This window comes from Monodelphis domestica, chromosome 1, assembly GCF_027887165.1.
Source record: "Monodelphis domestica isolate mMonDom1 chromosome 1, mMonDom1.pri, whole genome shotgun sequence".
In the NCBI taxonomy this organism is placed as follows: domain Eukaryota; kingdom Metazoa; phylum Chordata; class Mammalia; order Didelphimorphia; family Didelphidae; genus Monodelphis; species Monodelphis domestica.
Genome location: NC_077227.1, coordinates 48,475,860 through 48,496,542, shown reverse-complemented (window position 1 = coordinate 48,496,542; position 20,683 = coordinate 48,475,860). Strand labels below are relative to the sequence as shown.

Sequence of the window (20,683 nt, the reverse complement as noted above, 5' to 3'; positions counted from 1 at the left end):
GGCCCACACGGATATCATGAGGGCTTGTGTCAAATGTCTTTCTCACATCTAAATCTATCACGTCTGCAGAATTGCTTTATTAAATCAGATTAAGACCTCAAGCCATGGCAGCTTCAAAGTTCATGTGGCAGGCCTGGTTTTTGGTCAGTTAACTCGTAAGTGATCACTTCTTCCCTTTTTGGTGGGTAGGTTGGAGTGGTACAACTCCTCCATCAAGTGTCTGCATTTCTCCATGGGGAATAGACATTTTGAAGTGCTAGCATGATGGAAAGGAATTATAAAATTAGTGACCACATGGGTCTCATGGGCTGACTAATTGAGCAGAAAGTGATGGGATGGTGGAGAAATGGATGGAGCTATTCTGAATCAAAAATAAAAGCTTACGTTTGCACATGACTTTTTGCTGTCGAAAGCACCTTCCCATCTGTTATCTCCTTTGGTCGTCACAGCATCTTTATAAAGATGGCAAGTCAGGGATTATTATCCCCATTCCACACATGAGAAAACTGAAGCCCAGAGACAGAGACAGAGACAGAAATCTTGTAGAAAGCTGTGCAGAGAGTGAGTTAGAATAACGTCCACAGGAGCGGGACTGAGACTCATCCCATTATACCAGGCATCTTTTCATTGTCACCGTGAAATAAGAATTTCCACTCTCCTCCTTTCCCCTCCAGCCTTTCCAAAGGTCCCCTCTGGGTTATGGAGATTGGAATGAATATAAAAAGGAAGTAGTATGTGTTGAGGTTGCATCTGGAATGCCAGGAACATCACGAGGTCCAGGGAGTAGGCTTCTGTCCAGAGGGTAGGGACAAAGGACAATCATTGGATTGGTGTGTGTATGTATGAATTTAGTCCATATAGTGGTAGACAAGGGGGAAGGAGGAAGCAAACATTTACTAAGCACCTACTGTTTGCCAGTCACTGTATCCAGTGCTTTACAAATTTCTCATTTGAAAATCCAAGGTATGAAATGTAAGAAGATATACAAGAGTAAGTGGAATCCTCCACCTTGGGGAGATGTCATATAGCAGTTCTGATATAATAGGAAAAACACTGGATTTTGAGTTTAAAAAATCTGGGTTTCTGTCCAAGCGTTGGCAGTTGGGCAGGTCATTTCTTTTCTGAGCTTCAGTTAGATAGTGTAGTAGATAGAGCACTGGTCTTGAAATCAAGAATTCCTCTTTATGAGTTCAAATTCAGCTTCACACAGTTACTAGTTGTGTGACCCTGAAAAAGTCAGTTTACTCTCTTTGCTTCAGTCTCCTCATCTGTAAAATGAGCCAGAACAGGGAATGGCCAACCACTCCAGTATCTTTGCCAGAGGGGGGAAAAAAAACCAACTCAAGTGAGATCATGAGGAGTTGGACATGACTGAAATGACTAACCCATGACAACAAAAATAAAAAGAGTTAGTTTCGATATCTTAAGGCCTTTTTTTGGCTCTTAAGTCCTATGAGCTGAAGATGCCACTTGAAAAAGGATCCGATGTAAAGTTCCTGTCTTTGAGAGACAGGAGGAGGGAAAAATTCTACATATTCATGCTCCCAACACCCCGTATTTCCTCCCTCCTCCCTCCTTTCTGTATGGTTCTCTTCCTATCAAAAGTACTCTTAGGAGTTAGTTGGGGATCATTCCCTGAGCCCTCACTGTGACTCCCAGGACCATGAGTGTATTCCCTTGGAATCCTTGACTCTTTGAATGTTAGAGCTGGGAGGAATCAGAGAGCACCTCTAATCCATTTGCCAGAGGGGAGACTGGTGAAATAATTTCTCTATGGAATATGGTTTTTAAGTGTAAAGGCAGGGGAAAAGGCGAATTTTGACAGGAGACTTTCAGGGGACCACAGGAACCCGAGCACCTACTAGGAATGGGGAAATGTTGCAAAGAACATTTCATTCCCAACTCCTCCCCCACCCACCCCCACCCCAGACTTATTGCCAAAAGGAGGGGGCCAGATGACTTGGGAGATTCTGTGCTGACTCTTACTCCCTAAGTATTTCCCTGTGGGAGAGAGAAGAGATAGTTCTGATCTGGCAAGGAGGCACCAATGTTCTTCCTTATGGGGTCACAGTGTTCTCCTTCTCCCCGGGGCTGAGTTGTTGGATGACTCCCTGGCCCTCTGGGTGTAATTTCCCAAGGACAAAGAGAAGAGAGCAGGCCATGGGAGTACACTCGCATGTCTTACTGATTGTGCTGCCAGAAGCAGGATAGATGAAGGCAGAGTAATGAAGAACTGAGGTTGTTTTGGCAAGAGTGAGAAGTGGTGAGGAGATGGATCTCTTTCAGGCCTGGAAGCTTTTTCCATCACCCTCCTCTCCCCCATATATCCATCTAGACCCTTCCTAGCCCAGGGCCTTTTCTGTTCTTTCCCTAATACTCAAACTGTGTTCCTTTTGAGTCTCTCCCCATCCTTTCAATTCTTCACTCCCATGGAAAGAGTTGCAGCTGGACTTAGGACCCCTCCAAAGTGCCCAGGTCTTGTTTTCCTAAGTCATTTTTGCTGACTAGGTCTGTTGAGCTATCGATTAATTGTCAAGTCTACTGAGTAGCTTCTGTGTTTCCTGTAGGAGAAAGGAGATAGAAGAAAATGATGAGAAGACAATATTTCTCACAGGCTCATTGAGGGAGGCATAGACATGGAGAGAGAACATTGGATATCTCTAAAAGGATATCTTATCCAATCACCTCATTTTACAGATAAGGAAACTGAGGCCAAGAGGGGGAAGTGATTTACTTAAAAGTCACCCACCTATGGTAGAACTAGGATTTGATGCCAGAAGAATGTCAGCACTTTGAGGGCAGGGCCCATTTTTTCATTCTTGTCTTTCTAGCTTTCATACCTGCTACATAGCAGAATCTTAGTAAATGACCAGAAAATTGAATTGATCTCATATGGGCTGACTCCCTGTGAAGTAATGTATTTATCAAGTCATCCCTTGGCTCACACATGAAACAAAGGCAAGACACAAGGGTGTGAGATTACAAGGAGACTAAATGGCCAGACTTCAAGAGCTGCAGGAAATCCGAGAAGAAAGTCAACTCTGGTGGCCAAGGAAGACTTCTTGGAGGAGCCCTGAAGAATGGACTGAATTGAGAAGGGGAGGTCATTCTAGAGTTGAGGGAAACAGCATGAGTAGTTATGGAGCCGAGAATCAAGACGCTCATTTGATCACAGAAAATAGACTGACAGTTGGAAGGGATTATAGAGGTCATCGAGCCCACCTCTTCCACTTAACATATGGGACAACTGAGGCTCCAGGGAGTTGAGGTGACGCGCCATGAAGTAAGGTGTAGTATTTTAACCTAGACCCTCTCATTTTAAACCTAAAATTCTGTCCCCTCTGGGAAGGGGGAAGGACCCAATGAGGGTGAAGCAGAGGTGCATGTTGGGCAGCCATAAGAGAGAATATTGGGTGGTCAGCAGAGGGCATGAGCCAAAGAGAAGCATTCCCAATAAGGGAGCAAGCACCTGAAATGTAATGATGGCAGACTGGCACTTTGCCATCTCTCATCCTTGGGGCTTGATGAACTCTGTACATGTCTTTGTGCCTCTCTCTTTCTCACTGTGTCTCCAGAACTATTCCAGCCTGCCAGCACAGCTTCCCACCCAGCCTTTACCATACCTGCTTGGCCCCATTGTCGGTAAGTATACTTAAGCCAGGGGATCTCTTGTTTTCCCATCAAGGAGATTTGCTCAGATCTAGGGCAGATGAAACTGAAGTCCAGGCAGAGTGGGGATGACAAGGACATTCTCGAAATTCACTCACCTAATCAACAGACTTTTTTTCTTCAGTAATGTTTTATTTTTTCCCCAATTACATGTAAAACCAATTTTGGGAATTCATTTTCTGACATTCTGACTTCCACATTCTCTCCCTCCACTAACACTTCTCTGAGATGGTAAGCAATCTGATAGCAGTTATACGTGTGCTATCATGCAAAACATATTTCCATATTCATCATGTTGTAGAAGAAGACATTTTTTAAAAAAGAAGAAAAAAGTGAAAAATCGTATGCTTCGATCGGCATTTAGGCTCTATTGGTTCCTCCTCTGGAGGCAGATGGCATTTTTCATCAAGAGTCCTTTGGGATTGTGTTGGATCACCATATTGCTGAGAATAAGTCATTCTCAATTGTTCATCACATAATATTGCTATTAAAAAGGCATTCATTAAGCCGCCTACTATGTACCTACTATGGCACCAAACATATACATGTGAACCTGGAACAGTCCTTGCCCTTAAGCTTATATATACGTATATAGAAGTACATATGGAATATTGTATATGTGGAAGGCATCCCTTGTTCATATGAACATCCCTATGCATAGAAGTACATATGTGTATGGTGTACAGAAGGCACAGGGGGACAGGAAAGGGCTCATATGGGAGTGAAGGAAAATAAGGATTTAAGAGATGAAGGTGCAGAGGGAGGGCATTCAGCTCAGAGACAAGACATGGAATGCCAGGTGTGAGGAGCAGGAAGAAGGCTAGACTGAAGAATATTTCATGAGATGGATCTACATCCTAATCAGCCTGAAAGGTGGCCAGGAGCCAGGTTGTAAAACTAGGGAGGAGGAAAATGAGCACTTATTCAATGCCTCCAATGTGCCAGACATTGTGCCAAGCACTTTACAAATATGATCTCTTTTGACCCTTTCAACAACCATGCTAGGTAGGTGCTCTTGTGATATCCCCATTTTACAGATGAGGAAACTGAAGCTTTGCCCAAGCCGACAGTAATATCTCCCCTTTCAAACTTTTCTAGAGTGTTTTCACCAGACCTCCCTTTTGGATGGATCACAGTCAATCTTCTGTTATAATTATTTGCGTGAATTGCAGATCCTCCTATTAGATCACATGTTCCTTTTCAACAAAGTCTGTCATTTTTTCTTTTAAACATTTTATTTTACCAATTAGGCAAAATATCAATTTTTGATACATGTTTTCCAAAATTATAAGATCCAAAAGTTCTCCTTCACTCCCTTCCTCTCCCCCTCCCAGAGAAGATAGTAAGCAATTTGGTCTGGGTTTTACCTTGCAAAATATATTGATCTTAGTAAGAAAATACTCATAACACCAAAGCCCCCAAGTAAAAACTAAATAAACTAAAATGAAAGATAGAAGATAGAAGGTTTCAAATCTGCATTCTGACTCCAATATTTCTTTCTCTGGAGGTAGACGGCATTCTTTGAAAGGCTGTCATTTTAAAAACTTGATCTTCCTAGTACCTAGGCTTACGCCTCACATATAGCTTAGTATAAATACTTGTTTGATTGTAGCATGATATAAAAATAGAGCCAGATTTTGGAGAGCTTTAAATTCCAGGGTCAGGAGTTTGTGGCTCTCAACATCATCTGACCCCTTTTCATCAAACATCACTTAAATAATAAATAAAAACTTTAAAGTTTAGGCGATGGGGAGCCATCAAAGATTCTTGAGCCCCAAGAGAATGATATATGCTTAGACCTGTGCATTAAACTGGCACCAATTCAGGCATACATAAAAGCTAGTTGTTTGAAGGAAGGTTACGAATAGGAATTATTGGGAGATGAACCAGAAGAAGGGAGAGAGTCCTGGGGAAACTGACTAAACAGCCCTTTCTGGGTTAAGAAGGAAAAAGAAACAGGACATATTGTATGCATTTATGTAATGAAATTTCTTTATTATTGCTTCTTGGATTTAGTTATTATATAGACATATTACTGATTTTTTATTATTCGGTAAGTTTTCTTTTCTTTTTTTTTTTAAACCCTTACCTTCCATTTTGGAATCAATATATAGTATTGGTTCCAAAGCGGAAGAGTGGTAAGGGCTAGGCAATGGGGGTTAAGTGACTTGCCCAGGGTCACACAGCTGGGAAATGTCTGAGGCCAGATTTGAACCTAGGACCTTCTGTCTCTAGGCCTGGCTCTCAATCCACTGAGCTGCCCCCTGGTAAGTGTTTCTTTTCTTTTTCTTTTTTTTTAAACCCTTACCTTCCATCTTGGAATCAATACTATGTATTGGCTCCAAGGCAGAAGAGTGGTAAGGGTTAGGCAAGGGTGGGTCAAGTGACTTTTCCGGGGTCACACAGCTGGGAATCTCTAGGCCTAGCTCTCAATCCACTGAGCTACCCAACTTCCCCCTGGTAAGTGTACATTATGGTCCATTCTGGATTTTGAAGGGATACCCTTCCTTTTGTTCCTTTTAAGTGTTCTGTCAAAAAATTAAAATCCAAGTTTTTTAGGATAGAGACTATCTTGCCTTTCTCATTGTATTCTCAGGGCTGGCACAGTGCTTGGCACTTAGTAAGCACTAAATAAATTTTTTCATTCATTCATTCATTCACTCACTCTGTCACCACTAATATAGATGGGTTTCCCAAATCTGGAAGCCCCCTCCCCAGGCTGTTGACTACTTGTCAGAACACCACACACATTATTTTTGTTCAGGTACAAGTAGGACTAAATAAGCTCTCTTCCAGCTCTGAGATGCTGGAATTCTGGGCTAGATGTTCACAATCACTCGGATTGAATCTGCCTCTTTCCCTTGTAGCTGGTTGCCATCTTGTTGCTGTCCCTGCTAGTGAAACGCCGGAGACTCTGCCTGGGGTGCTGTCATGGGACCTTTGGACTTCCCAGGTATGGAAAAGGGTCCAGGAGAGTTGAGACAGGAAGCCTGAACCAGCAGGAACAAAGATCAAGGGCAATGTAGTAGTATACAGCAGAAGGAACCTAGGTTTAAAATCCTAGGACTTGGGCTTAAATCCCACCTCAGCTATGTGTTTTTTGCAGGATCTTGAATTAGCCTCAATTCTCTAATCTGTAAAATAGGAATAATAATCATAGTACATCTGTCCGCAGGGATGTAGGCACCAGAAATTGTTTGATGAATCTGATCATTCAGAGCATTGATCTAAGTTCATTGCCACTATCAAAAGTTAAGGAAATTCAAAATGACACAAGGCCATCACAGATACATTGTGATTAAGACTTGCCTGAGAATCCTTGGTCCTATAGAGACAGGTGCTTTCATTTTAAACCCCTGGAATTTCCTCCAAGGTTTAGGATTCCTTGTAGGGGAGGAATTATCTTTTCTAGAGCAACCAGGAATTAACTGTGGGTTATAGAGCAGGTTGCTTGATGTCTCTGAGACTCAGTTCCCTTGCCTGCAAAATAGAAACAACCTTATCTCCTAGGGATGCTGTGGAGATCCAATGAGAGAATGAGCAGCATGCATGAGAGGGACTGTTATCTTGTGCCTGACTTAATAGCTTTCCTCATCTCTGTTCTCCAAATCACCCCCCACCCTCCTCATCTCCCTCATCCACTTGGCTGCAGTCCTTTGGATTTCCTGGCAGAAGAAAGTGGCCGGCTGGTGCCTGTGGCTGTATTTGGGATCCTCTTCACTAAACTCTGTGTGCTGGCTTTGGAGGAAGACCCTTTGCCTTTTCTTCCCATCTCTTCTCCAGCTGGTCAAGGTAGTATTGTGTATAGCTTTGTGTCACTTCTGGGTTGGCATTTCTGCTCCTATTCATAAGACCAGGGAAGTGGTGAAACACAGAGGGACCCACCTGCAATGGGAAGGAAGGGTCTGCTTGTATGGGGTGATGTAAGATGCTCAGGAAAGGTTTTGTTGCCAAGGAATATTTCCTTGCTTACTTATTAGTGCCTGAAAGCTCACCATTAGCATTTTCTCTTCTCTGGATTTAGCATAAGGATAATGCTTATAATGGGTATTTAAAAATTGAAAATAATTTTTATAATGCAAATAGCTAAAACCTATAAAGCTAATCAGAACTAGCATTTATATAATGTTTTTAAGGTTTATAAAAATTTTGTAAATATTCACTTATATGTTCCTTACAATAACCCTGTGAGAGAGGGCTATCATTATCCCATTTTATAGATAAGGAAACTGAGGGAAGCCATACAACTAGTAAGAATCTGAGGAAGGATTCTAACTCAGGTCTTTATGCCTTCGGGTCCACTAGTCTAATTAGTTGCATCTTAAGTCACCCAGCACTGTCCTCTCTGAGATACTCGTTACAAAATCCTGCAGAAGAATGAGGGAGTGGTACTCTCAGTCCATCCTGCCTTGATGGGAGTCTTTCTCTAGTTTGCTTTCAACTCCTCCATGCAGCCTGCCCAATGCTAAGAATACACAGAACCACCTCTCCAGCTCTAGCTGTCTCTCCAGGCTTCTTGGAGCAGGATGGATGATTAAGGGCTCAAGTTTTGAATGATTTCCTCCCATGAAAAATAAACAAAGAAATTAGGTATTGATGGAGGCTCAGTTAAATGGATCAAACAGGTGCCAGAAGACATCAGGAAAGTAAATGGTTAGGTAGAAGAGCAGTCAAGAAACTGGAAAGCAAAGTTTATCTTGTCCAATCTACAGGTGGCTAATAAGTTTGAACATCTTGGCTTTGATGCCAATTGTAGCCAACTGCAATTTGGATAAGGCAAGCCCGGCTTCCCAGCTGAGGTTCAACTATCTAACCAGTTGCTTTGTGGATCCCTGTTTTTTAACCCTGACCTTCCATCTTAGAATCAGCACCATGTATTGGTTCCAAAGCAGAAGAGTGGAAAGGACTAGGCAGTGACTTGCCTAGGGTCACACAGGATGTAGTATTTAAGACCAGATTTGAAACCAGAACCTCCCATCTCTAGGCCTGACTCAATTCATTGAGCCATCCAGTTGCCCCTTGTGACTATCTTTTGAGGTTCTCATTGGATCTACCTAATGGAATCTCTGCCAAAACCATAGCTTTTCTTGGTTTATTTAATTTCAAATATCAAGATCCCCAGGATCCCCAAACCCAAGAGAAGGCCATTATGACCATGTGCTAGGATGTTGGATTGGGTGTCAGAGGACATGAGTTCAAATTCTAACTTACATGACTGTAGGCAAGTCATTTAACTTCTGGGTTTCAGTTATTTCATCTAAGAAGGATTAGTTAATATGATTTCTAGGGTCCTTCCAGATCTGTGATCCAATGACGTTGAATGAGTACAAGCATATTGAATCATTTTTCTTCCCTCTCTGGTTGAATGGCCTTTGTTATGGGCTGCTTTAGGGAGCAGTGAACTCTCTCCTTGGGACTTCCTCATGCATACCCCTAGTTAGGGATGCTCTCAGGGAGGATTCTATACAATATGGGCAGGTTGAGCTATTTTATTTGAGTTCCCTTCTGCTTCAGAGATTCTGTGATTGAGCTGGAGGAATAGAGCATCATTTGTGTCGAGGAAAATCCAAGTGTAGCACTTACAGTTGGGGAGGAGGAGAATGTGGGTATTGAGCCCATTGATGATTATAGTTTTCTGTTAAATAATGTTTGTTTTCTGGACCTCACTGCATTGTCCCTTCTCAATTTCTCCCATGTTCAAAGTGGTTGTGGAATTGTATCTGTGCCAACTGCTTTGTCAGGTAACTTCTGCTTACTACCTGGAAAGCTTGGGGGCATGACACTGAAGATGGCAGGAAGAAATGTGAGCTGCTGAATGGGCATCTCAGGCTGTTTCAAAAGCATATGTCCTACAGGGCTCAGTTGGCCAGGTCTCTAGCACTCTGACTTATGTGAAATCCACTGGGGTAAGGGATATTCTACAGAGCCAGGAACCCTTCCTGGAGGGAGGCAAAACATCAGAGGTGGGTGAGAGCTTAGTTTGTGGCCTCAGTTGCAAGCCGGTCCCACAAGAAATAACACCAACCCTCAGGGAAAGGTAAATAGGAAAGGATTTATCATCTGGAATAACAGCCAGCAGATCTCCATTCAAGTTCTTTATTTACCAATAATTCATGTCATGAACTTAAGTGGGTAATTTTATTTCTCTGGGCCTCAGTTTCCCTATTTCTAAAATGGGGCTAATAATCTCTGTCTTACGTTTCCCAGTCAATTGAGTTTCTATTCAATAAGCCTTAAGAGTAACAGGATCACGATCAAATCAGTTATTCATGTAAAGCTGACCCAGCCCAATGTTTGACCCTCCTCAGACCTCCTGTTTCTTCTTTTGCAGCTTTGGCTCATTGTTAGTCAATTAACTTTCTGGGAAATTTAGTTTATTTAAGTTCCTTCTCACCCAATAGTTCAGTATGGCTCGAGGCCAAACAGAATTGATTTTTTCATTATCTACTCTTCTTTATTGCTTGGTTTACTTAACGTTGCCTAACTCTGGAGTCAGCCAGAGATGGCCAGTAATGGGCAGGGATAATGTGGAGAAGGCCAGAGGAGGATTCTCCGTCTTCATCCCTGGGATCTCCCAGGATGGTTGGAGAACACCATGGAGGACAATTCTGAAGACAGATTGGAAGCAATATGTTACCAAGTTCAGAATGAGACAGCTCAGTATGCTGAAAGAATTTAGCAAGAAGGAAGGATTCCAAAGAGAAGGGCTCTTCCAGGGGAGCTGGTGATTTGGGAGTGATGCGGGCTAGGAGAAACAGGTTAAAGGGATGACATTTCAGACATTGGGAAAGAGTAGAAGCAGAGAGCCCAAGGTAGGACTTGGTGGGTGTAGACGGAAGGTAGCAAGGAGATGTCCTTCCAACAGATTCTTCTCCCTGTGGGCCAAGGATATGGCTTCCAGGGTCTCTTGTTGGGCAGGTTGGCTTCATTTAGCCCTCACATAACTTGCATGAAAAACATGATTGAATAATTATGATCTGAGCACTCACTCCTGTTTTCTGTCATCCCTCCCCCAATTCCTCTGTCCATCTGTCTTCCTCTAGGTTACTGGAAGACCTTGGCTTTGCTCTACTACCCTGCCCTCTATTACCCTCTAATTGCATGTGCCACAGTCAGACACCAAGCTGGATACGTCTTGGGCTGCTTACTCTCCTGGGCCCACTGTGCGGTCCAAATATGGCATAAAGTGGAGTGTCCTCAGACTCCCAAGGTAAAGTCCTGCTCCATTTGGGCTCTGTCCTGGCAGAGATTTTGCTAAGTCATGGGGAGATAGAAGTATAGCCTGATCCATGAAAGGCCACATTTAGGACTCACCTAGATGCATCTTGAGCCTTCCACTAACTAATCAGGTGACCCTAAGCAAGTCACTTCTCCAACTCTGAGCCTCAGTTCCTTACTCTTTAAAATGGGTTAATAATATCTGTATAAGTTACTTTGCAGAATTGTTATATGGAAAACGCTGGGTAAAATTTTCAATTTACCCTATAGAAATGATAGGTACAATGCAATGGAGCTTTGGGGCTTTTTTTTTTTTTTGGAGAAGGAAGAGGAGAAGAAGGAGGAGGAGGAAGAAATTTATTTCCTGGCCTCAGGGAACTCCCCATATGGTTGTGGAGTCTAGACTCACACATGGGAAAATGAGAGGCACATATGAATGTGCAATCAACTGTTGGGACACAGATTCAGACTCCAAGGGTAGTGATCATTCGGAGAAGTGGGACATCCTTGTGGCCAGGAGAAGTCAGGGGAGATTCCCTGGAGGAGGATGGGGCTTGACCTGGACCTTGAAGGGCAGGCACCATCTGGGAGAGGGAAGGGAAGGGTATTTCACATGGATGTGGGGTGAGGTGGGGTGAACAATATGCATGAAGCAACCAGCAGGAACGGACCTGGCATATGCCACAGATAGTGAAGAGATCAGCTCAGCTAGAACAGATGGAGGGTCCATGTGGGAGAGAAGCATGATAATAGGTGGGGGTAGGGGGAGGGCTACAGATTGAGAAGGGCTTGGAATAACACTGGGCTAAGTCTGGACTTCATCCTGTGAATCACAAGGAACCATTGGAGCTTTTTGTTTTTAACCCTTACTCTCTGTCTTAAAGTTGAGACCATCAATTTCAAGGCAGAAGAGCAATAAAGGCTAGGCAATTGGAATTAAGTGACTTGCCCAGGGCGCCTGTAAAGGCTACTTAGAGACCCTAGGGAGGTGGGCATGTATAGGAACAAGTGTCTGGTTCTTGTTCTTCCTTGGGGAGAGAGGGAGAGGGCTAAGGGTTCCCAAGATGGGGTGGGTGGAGGCTGAGAGGTGGGTCAGTGAGTCATTGGTCTTTCTAGATCTACAAGTACTATTCCTTGCTGGCCTCCTTGCCCCTCATCTCTGGACTTGTGCTCCTGAGTCTTTGGTACCCTACCCAGCTCCTAAAAAGCTTGAGTCAGAAGATGGCAGTGACTGGCCTAGAGGTAAGGTGGGGGTGGTTAATTCTGCCTCTGTGACATTTCTGGCAGCTTTGGAAAATGTAGGCTGGAGGTGGAGAATGAGCTTAGCCTGTGGGTAAAGATAATAATAACTCACCATATTTTTAAAAATCCTTACCTCCTGTCTTGGAATCAATACTGTGTATTGGTTCCAAGGCAGAAGAGTGGTAAGGGCTAGGCAGTGGGGGTTAAGTGACTTGCCCAGGGTCACACAGATAAGAAGAATCTGAGGTCAAATTTGAACCCAGGACTTCCTGACTTGAGACCTGGCTCTTTATCCATTGAACCACCTAGCTTCCTCCTCACTTCAGCCACACACTTATATTGTCCAACTTTTCCCTGTCCCATAATGGCACCATTTCCAAGGCCTTCCAGTCTTAGCCTCCTGCCCTTCCATTTGGAACATTCTCTTTTTTTTTTTTAAGATACTTTTCCTAATTACAGGTAATAACAATTTTCAAGATATGTTTTCAGAAGCTATAAGATCCAACTTGTCTCTCTCCCTCCCTTCCCTCCCCCATCTTGGAACTGGTAAGCAATTAGATCTGGATTATACATGTATTATCATGTAAAACATACTTCCATATTGGTCATTATTGTAAGAGAATGCTCATATTAACACCAAAATTCTAAAATAAATAAACTAAAGTGAAAAATAGTATGCTTTGATTTACATATGACTCCTAAAAATTCTTCCTCTAGAAGTGGACAGCATTTTTTCTTGCAAGTCCTTCAGAATTGTCCTGGATCATTGTATTGCAGAGAGAAGTCGAAGTTTTCACAGTTGATCATTATACAATATTGTTGTTATTGTGTACAATGTTCTCCTGGTTCTGCTTATTTCACTCTACATCAGTTCATGTAGGTCTTTCCGGCCTTTTCTGAATTCATTCTGCTCATTGTTTCTTATAAAATAATAGTATTTCATCACCATCATATATTATTTGTTCAGCCATTCCGCAGTTGATGGACATACCTTTGATTTCCAATTCTTTGCCACCATTAAAAGAGCTGCTATAAATATTTTCATATAAGTAGATCCTTTCCCCTTTTCTATGATCTCTTTGATCTGTATCTTGAGATGAGATAGAAAAGTATGCAGTTTTTTAGCCCTTTGGACATAGTTCCAAATTGCCCTCCAGAATGGTTGGATCAGTTCACAACTCCACCAATAATGTATAAGTGTTTCAATATTGCTACCTTTCCTCCAATATTTGTCATTTTTTTAAACACTTACCTTGTGTCTTGGATTCAATACTGTGTATTGGCTCCAAGGCAGAAGAGTGATAAGGGCTAGGCAATGGGGGTTAAGTGATTTGCCCAGGGTCACACAGCTGGGAAGTATCTGAGGCTAGATTTCAACCTAGGACCTCCTGTCTCTAGACCAGGCTCTCAATCCACTGAGTTATCCAGCTGCCCCCAATTTGTCACTTTTCTTTACTATCATATTGGCTGGTCTGATAAGCGTGAGGAGGTACCTTAGAGTTATTTTAATTTGCATTTCTTTAATTAGAGTGTTTTAGAACATTTTTCCACAGGATTATTGATAGCTTGGATTTTTTTTATCTGACAAATGCTTGTTCTTATCCTTTGACCAGTTGTCAATTGGAGAATGGCTTGTATTTTTTTAAAAATTGACTTAGTTCTCTATATTTGTGAAATTAGACCTTTATGGAAGAAATTTGCTATAACCCCCTCCCATTTGTAATTTCCCTTCTAGTCTTGATTGTATTGGTTTATTTATATAAAACCTTTTAAATTTAATATAATCAAAATTATTCATTTTGCATCTTGTCATGTTCTCTATTTCTTGTTTGGTCATTAAATCTTCCCTTCTTCTTAGATCTGTCAGGTAAACTATTCTATATTCCCCTAATTTGCTTATTATTACACTTTATGTTTAAATCATATACCCATTTCGACCTTATCTTGGTGTAGAGTATGATGTATTGTTTCTGCCATACTGTTTCTCTTGGAACACACAAAGCTTGTATTTTGTCTTAATCATGCATGATTTTGGCTTCCTTGATTCATCTCAGCTTTCCCAGTCTGTTACCCTCCTCTGAAGCTTCCGTTGCTTCCAAACCCAATTTCAATCCCAAGGCCTGCCATTTGTATTTTCCTAGTTGCTGTTCTAGGATTCCTGATCTCTTTGAGCATCTCTCCCTGACCTGAAACTTCTCATCCCCTGAGTAAACCCCACAATCCAATTCTCAGCTCTTGCTATAGAGCTGTTAGAAAAAGAAATAATCAGCTGATTTCATTCACTACACATTCATGGTACATGACCTCAGCTGGGCCTTCCCGCTGTTCCATAATCCTTCTATTCTGCCCTTATTGATTTCCCTTTCTCACTCCCTACTGGGACACAATTCCAAACTCCTTTCTACTCTCCTCCCCACCCCCACACTTGCTGGGATGGTCACACTTCCCCCTTTGCTCCTCACACCCAGGATCATGGTTTCCCAGCATGAGGTCTCTCAGTTCTCCTCCTCTATCTCTTCTCCTTCCCTTCAGTCTCAGATAAAAGATCTTTATTCTTTGCCTTTGATTCCATTCTCTCCTTTCTCTCCAAGAACTTGCTACAGTCAGCATCCTTACTCTCTCGGTCGTCTTCCATCTCTCCCTCTCCAATGGCTCTTTTCCATCTGTCTGCAATAATTCACCAGCCTCCCTAGTCCTTAAAAAAGGAGTCTTCCCTTGACTTTTCTTCCTCATCCAACGATTCTCTCTTCTCCCTCTTCCCTTTCACTGTTAAATTTCCTGGAAAAGCTATTTATAGTAGGTGTTTCCACTATCTCACTCTCCTCTTGCCCCCTCACACCCATTTAATTATGCTTCAGCCCTATTTGCTGCCTTCAAGCTCCCTAATGACCCCATCACTAAATGCAATGGACTTTTTCTTATTCTTTATCATCAGCCTTTGACCCTTTGGGCTACCTGCTCCTACTTGATTTTGTCTCCTTCCTTGTCTTCAGAGACATCACATTCTCTGGATTCTCCACCTTAACTGATCCTTCTCTGTCTTCTCACCCTGACCTCTTAACATAAGCTAAATAACTCTTAAGGTCTGTCCTTGGCCCTCTGGTCTTCTCTGACAATCTCATCTCTTTACTTGGCATCAGTGACCATCTTTTTATTTTTAAAACCCTAACCTTCCATTCTAGAGTCAATATTAAGTATCAGTTCCAAGGCAGAAGAGTGGTTTGGGCACTAGGCAATGGGGGTCAAGTGACTTACCCTGAGTGACACAGCAAGGAGTGTCTGAGGTCAGATTTGAACCCAGAACCTCCTGTCTCCAGGTATGGCTCTCAAATCCACTGAGTCACCCAGCTGCCCCCCAAAAAGGACTGCCTTAATGCAAGTGATTTCCATGCCTCTATCCTCTGCCTCGCCTTCAAAACCCTTTTGATTCTACTACTACTATTTATCTTCCCAGCTTTAGCTCATAGCATTTCCTTCTATGCACTTTATGCCTTTGCTAAACTTATGCCCTCCAGACATATTCTCTGCCTTCCCTGGTCCGTGTTTTACTAGCAGTGTAAACCTGGGCAAGTAATTTGTTTTCTTTGCATTTCAGTTTATTGTTAAAAAAAAGAAAGGAGGCTTTCAGGGAGATCCTGCAGTCACACAGTCCATATCAGAGCCAAGACTAGTCCCAAACAGAACTGCCCTGCCAAGGATTTCACCGCCCCATGAAGAGGTCTCCCCTAATAGCAGCACTGGGAAGGAATTGGGCTGTACTTCAGTCATCCTTCCCAGGAAAGGGGGTAGCCAGCAGTTTACTCATTTTCCATCTCTTAGAGAGAGGAAAGCCAACTTCCCTAAATAGGTATAGCCCTCTTGGGGCATTGCCAAGATGATAGCCCAGCTAAGCTCCCTTGAAACTAAGTGGCACAGTAAAGAGAGTATTGGCCTTGGAATCAAGAAGGTCTGAATTCAAATCTGGCCTCAGACAATTAGTAGCCATGTGGCCCTAGGAAAGTCATTTGACCCTTCTCAACCTCCCTTTCTGCATCTATAAAATGAGGATAATAATAGCACCTATCACATAGTTGTTGTGAGGAACAGATTAAGACTGTTGGACTTTCAGTGTCCAAATTAGGACTACAGTTGTCCCGTATTTATAAAATGCTATGCAAAACTTAAAGCTCTCTATAAATGCTAGCTATTACTGTTGTTGCTGTTGTTTTTATCCTTACTACTGTTTTTTTGTTATTATTACTATGCCTTCTCATCCTCAATTTCTCTTCTATAAAGTGAAGGAGTTGGGAGGCAGCTGGCTAGTTCAGTGGATAGAGATCCAGGCTTGGAGACAGGCAGTCTTGGGTTCAAATTTGACCCCAGACACTTCCTGACTCTGAGTACACAGTATTGAGTCCAAGACAGAAGGTAAAGGTTTAAAAAAATGCTAATTGTTAAGTTTTCATTGTGATTTCTTAGCTGTGTGACCCTGGGCAAACCACATCACCCTCATTGCCTAGCCCTTTGAGCCCTTCTGCCTTGGAACCAATACACAGTATTCAGTCTAAGACAGAAGGGAAGGGCTTAAAAAATGAGGATTTGAATTAGGTGAATTCTGGGGTCCGTTTCTGTGCTTGGCACCGGCTTAGGGCTGGAGATCACAAAGACAAAGACCGAAAGTTCCTGTTCCATTCTGCTTGGAGACATCAGACACAATGACAATAAATGGGCGAAATAAAGAAATTACAGAGAATTTCCCGGGGAGAGTGAAGAAAGCCCAACAAGGCAGGAAGTCAGGAAAGGCTTCTTGAAGGAGAAAGTGAATTGACCTTGAAGGGAACTAGGGACTCCAAGAGCTGGATATGAGGCAAGACAACATTCCAGATAGGTAGAGGGCACAGTCTGTGCAAAGCTTTGGAGAAGGAATGCAGAGAAAAGTGAGTTGGCTAGTGTAGAAGTAAAAATGAGAAAATACTTCTAGTATTTAAAAATATATAGAATTTTAATAATAATCCAAAATAAAGGGGAAAGAAAAAGGATTCTTTCAGGCAAGTGAGCAGAGCAAAGAGAGCCAGAGACTCACAGCTGCAGCATGTTACCAAAAGCACAAGCTCCAAAAAAAAAGATCCCCACAGTATTGGTCTCAGACAAATTTATATCCTAAGCATCCCTACGTAAAATGAGGATGTTACTTAAAAGCATGCTGGGAATGTAGCTCAGGTGTGGCAAATTTTCCGCCTGCACACTAGGGTGGCCAAATATTGAGTATGAGACTCAGTCAATCAACAAACGTTTGTTAAGTAGTTACTATTCACCTGCTCTGATACAGTATTTGCTGGAGAAAGAAGGGCAATAATGAAACAGTTTCTGCCCTCACAGAGTTTATATAAATAGGGAAAATATATAATCTAGGAAGATAGAACCAGGTGGTGAGGGACTTTAAATGACAAATGGATGAATCTATATTTTATCTTGGAGGCAGTTGGGAGCTGTTGAAGCCTCTTGAGCAGGGAAGTAATAAAGTCAGACATGCTTTAATCATATTTCAGGATAGCTGTAGAAGATGGGTTGGGCAGGGGAGAGCCCAGATTTGAGCAGACATAAATTATTTGGAGTTTTTTGTATTAGTTTAGGTGTAAGATAATCAAGATCTGAACTAAGATGGTAGCTGTGAGGAGAAAGGGGTGGACATAGGAGGTAAAATAGTCAAGGAGTGGGCTGCCGATGAGATATGGAGTAGAGGAATAAGTGGGTATTAGTAAGAGAACAGAGGATGATTCTAAGGCTGGGATCCAAATTGGCTGGAAGTGGAGTAGTGCTGTGTCCTGGCTCCTGAACCATATGGACATGGCAGGAAACACTACTTATCTTTATGGCAATTTTTTCTGGGAGTTGTTTTTTCCCCCCCCTGATTTGGAAAGACTATAAGGACTACCTTACCTCTTCCCCCATTCCTGCCAGATGCAGAAGGGGAAAGGAACCCCCCACTTAGATAAACCCCTTAGTCCAAGAGGATTAGGCTTCAAAGTCCCCCATTCAAGCCCCTATTACAGGACCTGATCTTCCACTCTGGGAATGATGGGTTGGGGAAAGTAGGGTTATACATGGTTGCTATGGCAATGGCAATATCATCTCATATGTTTGTTTCCTGATTGGAGGACGAAGAGGCCAGACGGAGTAGGGGACCCACCCCGTGGGCCCCAGGCACTTCTCCAACAACAACTTTGAATGGGATTTTGCCAAATCCTCTTAGCCTGGTGTTCTCGCCTGGCCCCAGCAGAGATGGTCCAAGCCAAGAGCATAAGGCCTGGAATGACCCCATTGCCTAAGTCCCTTCCTTCAGCTACTGAGTCCTGCTGACTAGATGTCAACTCCCATAGGAGGCTGACTCACCTTCATCCTAGCAGCCTCTGCCTTCACTCTCAAAGCAGGAAGGGTGTGGGTGAACAGAAGCAGGAGGGACTTGCTCTAGATATCAAGGACAAATCTGGTGGCTGGGGCTGTTGAGCTTCTAGCTATTCGCCCAGGGTGGCTTGTCTTGGGCTTGAATCCCTTATAAAGGGGATTCATCCAGTTTGTCTAAGCAGAACTTTAGCATCAAGGCAGGGGGAGGGAGTAGATAACTTCTAAATGCCAACCTTTGTTAGCCATGAAAAAAACTCATTTGTCATGAATTAAAGTTAATTAATTTATTTAAAAAAACAAACAGACAACTCTTGCCTTCTGTTTTATATACTTTGACTTGGCCCAGTCATATAGCTAAAAAGTGTCTGAGGCCAAATTTGAACCCAGGACCTCCTGTCTCTAGACTAAATTCTCTGTAATAATTAAAATGATGAAGCTGATAATAGCTTAGTAACTTTATTAAATCAAAGTAGTAGTAGTAGTAATAATAGTAGTTGTAGTAGTAGTGGTAGTGGTAGTATAGGAGAGAGGAAGAGAGATACTTAGCTTTCTAACCTATTGGCCGCCATGATGGGCCTTGTTGGCTAAACTCTGACAAGGGTTCCTTCAGCTCTCCACACTCCAGCCAGAAGACCCAGACTGGCTCCTAGACTGACTTTTTAAGCTCTTTTCTCTACCCACTAACTTTCATACATCACATCTCAGGAACCAACCATAGTTTCTTAATTTGCCTGGACCGCCCAGGGAGGCAGTGCCTGTGGAATCAGTTTCCTGTCTCCTTGGCTCTTTAATATCCTTTAATATCTCTGAGGGTTTATCTATAGTTGAATTTACTCAGGTCTTTGCCCTCCAGGTCACTGAGAGATGACTTTTAAAAAAAGGAAACACAATGGAGAGAAAAATTTGCTTCCAACACCCCTGAGCCACCTAGCCACTCCCCAAGTTATTTTTTATATTTTGTAAAGATTAAAATTTTAGGGAAAGCTGAGGCAGGTAGAAATTAGTTTTTCCTCTGCAAGGAATATTATATTTTTATGAGGTTTTTATTAAAGGTTAAGGATTAAAGAAAATTACAGAATAAGAAAACATGTGTCTAGGCCCAGAGAGGCCTAGGCCCAACCTCACCTACATTATGAAAAGAGACACATCTGCTTGGAAGCAGCAACAGGAAAGAGAAGAGAGCCAAAAGCCTTTCCAATCAGGTTAAATACCCCATCTCCATCTCTGCCCAAGTGAGAATTCAGTGATATTACAAAGCATTCTGGGGAAGTGGAGCAAGGACTTCTGGGGATTAAAGTCCTGGATTCAAGTCTCCATTTTTACAATTTGAAAGGAACAAAAGATTAAAGCTTCTTGACTTTCAAAATTATTTCCTTATTTGAATTACCTTTCCCTCATAGCTTGCTGAATGAATGAAATTTGACCAAATCAATCAAACAATACAATATTAAGCATTTGGTACTTTCTAGCTCTGTGACCTTGGACAAGTCATTTCAAATCCCCAGTGATCTCAGCTGGAGGAGTCCAGGGTAGGATCAGGAAAGGATAGAGGGAGATGAGAGTATCTAGGCAGAGGAAGCAGAGTTAGCTTGAGTGGGACAGAGCTGATAAACTAAAGATCTTCACCTAAGGCCCCCAAGAGGATGTCTATTCCATCAGACTTGGGAGTCCCAAAGAAGGGATTATGCTTTTTTTTTTAACCTCTTTATCTTCTGTCTTAGAATCAATACTGTACATACAGAAAAGCTGTAAGGGCTAGGCAATGGGGTTAAGTGTCTTGCCTAGGGTCCCATAGCTAGGAAGTGCCTGAGACTGAATTTGAACCCAGGACCTCTGGTCTCTAAGGCCTGATTCAATGAGGTCACTGAGTCACCTAGATATTCCTGGAACTCTGCTTTTCTATCACACCAGCAGCTCCCTGAAAGAAGAGACTGAGGCCTCAGTTTCCACACATGTGAGAGGACATTAGGATAGACAAATGCTTAAGTGTTCTCTGGAGAACATTAGTAGAATTTTATACCCCTCTGGTTTATCAATCCTTTTCATTATGATGATCTTTTGAGGTAGGTGATACATCATATTCCCATCTCTCGCATGAGAAAACTGAGGTCAAGTCAGTTGGCCATAATTGGACACCTAGTAAGTGACCAGAAGCTGGACTGGAACCCAA

At 42.5% G+C, this 20,683-nt stretch overlaps 1 protein-coding gene across 4 annotated transcripts in view; it reads left to right on the top strand.

The window, feature by feature from the left end:
- The window catches only part of STRA6 (signaling receptor and transporter of retinol STRA6), a 96,824-nt gene that overhangs the window by 55,208 nt on the left and 20,933 nt on the right, over positions 1 to 20,683 (top strand). For all 4 annotated transcript variants that reach the window (XM_056798648.1, XM_007478145.3, XM_016428352.2 and 1 more), the window contains exons 3-7: positions 3,576 to 3,642; positions 6,537 to 6,622; positions 7,322 to 7,461; positions 10,713 to 10,879; positions 12,004 to 12,129. In XM_056798648.1, the coding sequence (XP_056654626.1) occupies positions 3,576 to 3,642; positions 6,537 to 6,622; positions 7,322 to 7,461; positions 10,713 to 10,879; positions 12,004 to 12,129 (586 nt within the window). The remainder of the gene's footprint in view (positions 1 to 3,575; positions 3,643 to 6,536; positions 6,623 to 7,321; positions 7,462 to 10,712; positions 10,880 to 12,003; positions 12,130 to 20,683) is intronic.